Raw genomic sequence first — 7336 nt, forward strand, 5'->3', positions numbered from 1 at the left:
TGATCCAATATTACACCCAGTATCTTTATAATTGTTTGAACAGGGTAGCTGTGATTGTTTAATTTCAAAGGTGTATCAGTATCATATAGGCGTGGAGAGGCCGCAAAGAACTTAGTTTTTTTCTGAATTTAGTTTTAATTTGAATTCAGTCATCCACTGTTTCATTAGTCCTAATACTTCCCCTATCACTGCTGTTAGGGTTTCGCACATATGTCAATTGCTCACTGAGCGATTGATCGGTTGTGTTTGCATGCAAACTTGATAGTGCATTGATCGCTGCTGGAGAATCAGCCAGAGAATCGGCCAACAGCGATCAAGTTGGTATCTTTAGTGCATCTAGCCCTAAATATTGTTCTTTTGTACTTTTCCACCTGATATAATTTTATTCATATACTGAAATGAAAATAAGAATGTATAAAAAGAAATACTGTATATTAAATGTATTAAAAACATAGGGCCTGTTCCCTCAAAGCTTTTTCCTTACATGGATTAAATCCAGGCCATGGTGTTTTCTATTGTACTATATATGAATGAGACACATCATGTGATATAATTTCTATTCTTCATTAGGTATTGGAAACCCTAGAATCTACATCACAAGTCTGCTGCTTCTCTGAAGATTTGCCAAGGTCACTTAGGTCCTACAATCCTCCTCTTCCTTATTTTTACCATGTTCAGAGTGTTCCTGTAGAAAATGATGAAAGTCAGGATTTTGCTCTCAGTTTGCCTAACAGATTCAACACAGATGAAAAAGTGCCAAAACATCCTTGTGAATGCAGCCAGTCTGAAGTCACATTCTTGGGAACTCCTAGGACAGTAGGAAGTCAAAGTACAGGCTATGGCATTAAAGTGTCTCCTGCAGGACAGGATAAAAGATAAATATTGCTTACTTGCAAAAAAAAAGTACTGTTAGTCCTTTGGCTGCTGCTTATTTTTCATGAGATGTAACTCTGCCATGTTTCATCAATTCCTCAGAAGTTGAAGGAAATGATTATTAGAAGGATGCAATCCACTAATTCAGAGAAAGCTTACTTAAAAATGCAGTACAAATAAAATAAAGAAGTGGTTTTTTTGCAAATATTTGACAGATTATATTGTATTTAAATAGATTGTTTATAAATGTAAGGATTTTTTTTAACCTGTCAAATTATTTTTGTAACCTACTGTTTTGTGATAAGTACCTATTGTTCTGAATCAGTTTGCAAAAGCAGCTATGTTATGTTTAACATAGTGCTTTCTTTGAACAACATTCCTTGAATACATACAGGATATATGTGTACTGCCATTCAGCAGAGCTATCAATATACTGAAACAATAGAAACTCTTCATCTTTGACAATCATGGCAATGTTTATGGAAACAGTTTACAGGCCTTACCAGATGCACCTGGGCTTAGAATAGATGCTTGAAAAGTTTTGATTTAGTAGGTCAGTTTCTGTCAGCACGAAGTTGTGGGCCTCTACCAACAGGTAAACTGTTACTTTGGGATGAACTGTTGAAGAGCAACCATCAGCCATGATGGGATTCTAAAGTTACTCATCATGACAGTATATTGTGGTAGGAAAAGGTAACCAGGCATACCAATTTTATGAAATGCATTTACAATTATATATCATTGTATTTTAAGAGTACCTTATGTAGTCATGTAGAAAATGGCATTTTATACAAGGCTTAGAAAACACAGAACCTTTTATATTTTATTTGCTTGTTTTGATATACCACCTTTCAATTATATCTAATTATATTCAATTACAGAATCAAAATTATAGTACGTCATGAATTAAATAGATTGTAAGCCCGGGACAGATAGGGAAAATGCTAGAAGTGCCTGTATGTAAACCGCTTTGAGTGTGGTTGTAAAACAACAAAATGGCGGTATACAAGTCCCAATCCCTTTTCCTTCCACTTAACTAAAGAATACAAACAAATCTAGATATAGCAGAAACCAAAGGATAGAAATGAGGTAGCACAACAATAAATATCAAATTCAACTATAAAATGAGAAATTAAAAGATTTTATAAAATACCTACAACACTGTCAAAGAAGCACATATATTTGATGCTATGCACACCATTAGAATAATTTTATAAAAAAAAGAATACCCCCCAAAAAACAAAAAAAAGTGCTGTCACTAAGGGCTCCTTTTACAAAGCTGCATTAGCTAGCCAAAAAACTACTGCCTGCTCAAGAGGAGGCGGTAGCGGCTAGTGCGTCCAGCAGTTTAGCGCACGCTAATGCGTTAAACCGGTAACGCGGCTTTGTAAAAGGAGCCCTAGGGGCTTTGTATATGTAAATAGCACAGCATTCATACATGTATAAGATGTGACTTTGCTGCTTATACATATAGGTGATGGAGTTTGTAAACCCAAGGAGAACAACTGTGGAACCAATGATCTTGATACAGTCTTTTATTCAACCAATTGTAGTATATAAAATGCAGTACATAAGCAACACAGTAAGAAAATTGTGGCATGGACCCAACACCGCCCATGTTTTGGTCACAAAAGACCTTCTTCTGGGGTCCGTTGTTGATATTGACCACAAAGAATGAAATGCAAATGAGCAAAACAATATACCGTGTGCAAAATAATGTTGCCAAGCTAATAAAAATGCAGGGTAGCAAGAAACAGACCCCAGAAGAAGGTCTTTTGTGACCGAAACATGGGCCATATTTGTCCATACCACAATTTTCTTACTGTGTTGCTTATATACTGCATTTTGTATATAAAAACAAAACTGCAAACCCTCAAAGCATACCCCGAAGAAAGACACAGCATGATGGCTGAAACACCTGTTCTACCTACCCAGACACAGCAAGACCCAGAAAATTGCAACAATTAACATATGTATCTCGGTAATTCATTTTGAACTGAAATTTGGAATGACAACATTCCAACTAAAATCCTATATCCCATCTTTTTATAAGGAGTGGGAATAGAAACGGAAGGGGGTGAGAGGGGCAGGGAAGTGATCAAGATTGTTGCAGTCATACTAAGAAGATTGGCCAGTTACTGTAGAATTACTAAAACCTTTGGGATCATATCCCACTCTCACAATGTATAGTGCAATGCAGAATGTATAAGTGAAATGTATAATGTACAGTATTTAAAGCAAATTGAATAAGAACAATAAAAATTAAAATGAGAAAGTATGCAAGCGGCTAAATTTTTCTGAGGTATATGTGAACTGATGTTCTAAAATACAGAATACACTCTGAAGGACCTTCCATGCATGCTTCTGCTTATATGACTTTTCTAAAATTACAAGAAAAGGAGAAAACCAGCCCCTAAAAGCAATTACTAATACAAAAAGGACTAGGGGAGGACTAGTAGGCTTATTTAAAATTGTGTATATATATATATTATTAGGGTCACCAGATTTCATCTTTAAAAAAAGAGGAAACTTGGCCCTGCCCTGTTCCGTCACCAGGCCCACCCCCACATGAACTTTGTGTTTTCTTCCCCGAGTTCCCTGTCTAGAGGGCCTCCGCAAATGCATAGATGTTGTTGTGATGACATCACGCTCATTTATTTATTTATTTATTTATTTAATTTATTTATTTATTTAGATTTATATCCCGTTCTCCCAGTAGCTCAGAACGGTCTACAAGTAAACATACACAGTAGAAGTAATTAGGCAAATAAGATGTACAATAGGTTTAGGTGCTTGGACATACAAAATTGTGCAGTATTTATCAGGGTACAAACAATTTTTCAGAGTACAGACAATTTATCAGAGTACAGACTAAGAGAGGACTATACTGAAATTTAGGAGAAGTTAAATAGGGGAGAGAAGAGTGAGGTGGGGTTTAAGGGGGGGTGTAGACTGAGAGAGATCTTTAGTTGAAGAGGAGGGTCTTTACCATTTTACGGAATGTCAATAAAGAGTTCTGTTGCCTGAGTTGGGGGGGGAGTTTATTCCAGAGATGTGGGATGAAGTGGCTGTAGGATCGTTTGCGGGCAGTTTCTGAGAGGAGGGACCTTCCAGGGGGAATGCATAGGCGTATTTCCGATTTTGAGCGGAGGGAGCGAGTGGGGGTGTAGATGGGAAGCTTAGATTTTATGTAGGAGGGGGTGGTGGCATAAATTCTCTTGTGGGCTACTGCTAGGGCCTTGAAAGCACAGCGCTGGCTAATTGGGAGCCAGTGTTCAGCGCGGAGTGCTGGGGAGACGGGATCATGGTAGTTGAGGTTGTGTAGGAGGCGGATAGCTGCATTTTGGACACGTTGGAGGCGTTTGAGATTATTTTTGGTTAGTCCATTAAATAGGGAGTTACAGTAATCCATTCTGGAGAGGACATATGCGTAGAGGAGTTGGGCGAGGTCAGGTGTGGAGATGTAGGGTTTGATCCTTTTCAGTTGGCGGAGGTAGTAGAAGGAGGTGGAGATTACTTGGGATATGTGGGCAGATAGGGATAAGTGTCCATCTAAAGTTACTCCTAGGCTGCGTACCTGATCTGTTGCCGTTAGTAGAGTGGAGTCCCATGCTAGGGTAGGACGTGTGAATTTGGTGCTTTTTTTCCTGATCCATAAGAGTTCTGTTTTAGTGACGTTTAGTTGAAGTTTGTTGTTTGACATCCAAGTTTTCATATCAGAGAGGCAATGTTGGAGGTTAGTAATTTGGGACGATCGGTTCTCGCCTAGTGGGAGGAGCAGCTGGATGTCATCTGCATAAGAGTGGATTTTAATGCTATATTTCTGCGCTATATCAATGACAGGTCTGATGTAGAGGTTGAATAGGAGGGGGGATAGAAGGGCGCCTTGAGGAACACCATATTTGATAGGCTTGGGGCGAGATTTGTGTGTTCCTAGTAGGACAGTCTGGGTCCTTTGATGGAGGAAGGAGGTGATCCATTGGAGGGCTGTGTCCTTGATTCCGAGGTCATAGAGTCTGGATGTGAGGAGGTGGTGGTCGACTGTGTCAAAGGCAGCGCTGAGGTCAAGTAGGACTAGTAGGGCATCACTGCCTTTGTCGAGTATTGCCCAGCTATCATCAATGATGTCAAGGAGTACTGACTCTGTGCTGTGGCCTTTTCGGAAGCCGGACTGGACAGGGGATAGAGCAGCTTGTTCTTCAATGAAGGGGTGAAGTCGGTGGAGCACAATTCGTTCAAGGAGTTTGGAGACAAATGGGAGGTTGGAGACTGGGCGATAGTTGCCGGGTTTGTTAGAATCAAGGGTGGGTTTTTTGAGAGTGGGCTTGATAATAGCTGACTTCCAGCTGAGGGGCACAGTCCCAGTGGTTAGAGAGGTGTTAATGATGGGGAGGATGGATTCTGCCATGGCGTCTTCTGTGGACAGTAGGAGGCTGGATGGGCAGGGATCGAGGATGGTGTTGGAGGGTTTGAGTTCTCTCAGGGTTTCGAGAACCTCGGCATGAGTGGCCATATGAAATTGGGAGAGAGCGGCGGAGGGTGGGGTCTTTGGAATCGGTTGGGGCTGAATAGGAGTGGGTTTGGTGTTGGTGTCAAGATTATCTCGGATGGTTTGTACTTTGGACTGGAAGAAGTCCGAGAGAGTCTCGCTATCAAGTTCTGTTTGGTTGTTGTGACTTTTTCTTTGGGCGCTGGTGAAGAGTTGGTTTGTGAGGGTGAACAATTGTTTGGATCTAGAAGGGGCAAGTTGTAGGAGGTGAGAATAGTAGGTCTTTTTTGCTTCTAGGATGGCAGCTTTGTAGGTGATGGATATGTTATTCCAGTGGGCTTTGGTTTCCGAGTTCGGGTGTTTGACCCAGATCCTTTCTGCTTTCCTCAGCGATCGTTTTATGGATCGGAGGTCACTGGTGTACCAGGGAGCAGGTGCTTTGTTGGTGATTATTTGGGTTGTTTTTGTCTTGGCGAGGCTATTATAGAGGGATTGGATGTTGGAGTGCCATGCGGAGGCTGCCTGGTCAATGGAGTGGGGATGTTGGGTGCAGGTATCATTTAGGGTGCGAATGCCTGCGGCCATGGCTGGAGGGCTGACTGAGTTAGGGAGTTGACGTAGGGTGGGAGGGGTAGGGTCTTTACGCGGGGCTAGGGTAGTTTCGAGTGGGAGTTCGAATTCAATGAGGTGGTGGTCTGACCATGGGACTGGTGTGGTGGTATAAGTTGTTTGTTGGGGCTCTGCAGTTGGGTCACTGAGGGTGAAGAGCAGGTCTAGGATGTTGCCTGCTGAGTGCGTGGGGGTGGTTATAGCCTGATGAAATCCCAGGTCGGTGAGGGAGGAGAGGAAGTTGTCAATTTGTCCTGAGGTGTTGGGGTAGTCTGGGAAATTGAAATCTCCCAGGATGGTCACGTGTTTGTGTGAGATGGATAGTTCAGTGATGAATTCGAGGAGGGTCTCTAGGGTATCTGCTGGGGAGCTAGGGGTTCTGTAGAGGAGTATGAAGGCAATTTTGTGTTTGTGGCCTATGGTGAACGCAAGTGCTTCTAGGGAGGGAATATTGATGGAGTTTATCAGTTTAGGTGTGGCAGAGGTCTTGACAATGGTAGTCACTCCACCTCCTTTCCCAGAGGTGCGTGAACAGGCTAGGGCCTGGTAGCCTGGAGGACATAGTTCGCCTAGTGTTATCCCATCATTGTCTTGGAGCATGCGTATAATATCATTTCACATAGACATCCATACATGCATAGAGGCCCTCCAGATTTGGTCCTGAACTCGGGGCCTTCCAAAACCCGGACAGATTGCCAATAAATATCTTTCTACTTGGGGCCACGACATTCATTCCTACCAGAACACCTGGCCTTGGTCACACATGTAGAACACAGATAAACCCTATGCAAATAAAGGACCACAAACAAAGTCCTAATATACACAAACAAAACCCTAAGATGCCAGACTCTGTGTGCAGTACAACATCGTAGGAATGCAAAATATAGACAGCAGATGTAAATTCTGAAAACTGACACATTTCAATCACTAAATTAAAAATAAAATCACTTTTCCTACCTTTGTTGTCTGGTGATTTTATTTTTCTGTTCATCTTTTCCCAGTCTCTGGTTGCACTTCCTTCTGTCTGTGCTTTTAACTCTGTTTCCAGGGCCTTCTTATCCATTTGCTGTTTTACTCTCCTTATTCATTTTCTGCCCTACATACATCTTTGTTAGAAAGGCATACAGGGACTCAATATAAATACCAGTCAGAAAAGGAGTTATATTGATGAATGAGAGACTGACTGTAATAGTATTAAATACCAGTGGGGAGAGAGCAAATGACTCCTAAAAACGCTCAGAAAAGTGAAACTCTGAAAGGGAGGTGGATACCTCCCCTTGAGGCAAGAGTTTACCGTCCAATCATTGCATTTGCTTTGTAGAACATCACTTTCTGACCACTGGTAAAAACTAGTATTGTTTAAAT

The 7336-nt window shown here is 41.5% G+C and overlaps 1 protein-coding gene across 2 annotated transcripts in view; it reads left to right on the forward strand.

The window, feature by feature from the left end:
- Positions 1-948, forward strand: part of IRAK3 (interleukin 1 receptor associated kinase 3) — a 55872-nt gene extending 54924 nt beyond the window's left edge. For both annotated transcript variants that reach the window (XM_033959634.1, XM_033959635.1), the window contains exon 4: positions 571-948. In XM_033959634.1, coding sequence (XP_033815525.1) covers positions 571-879 — 309 coding nt within the window. In that variant the 3' untranslated portion in view covers positions 880-948. The remainder of the gene's footprint in view (positions 1-570) is intronic.
- The last annotated feature ends 6388 nt before the right edge of the window (positions 949-7336 follow it).

The sequence above is a fragment of the Geotrypetes seraphini genome, chromosome 9, assembly GCF_902459505.1.
Source record: "Geotrypetes seraphini chromosome 9, aGeoSer1.1, whole genome shotgun sequence".
NCBI lineage: Eukaryota > Metazoa > Chordata > Amphibia > Gymnophiona > Dermophiidae > Geotrypetes > Geotrypetes seraphini.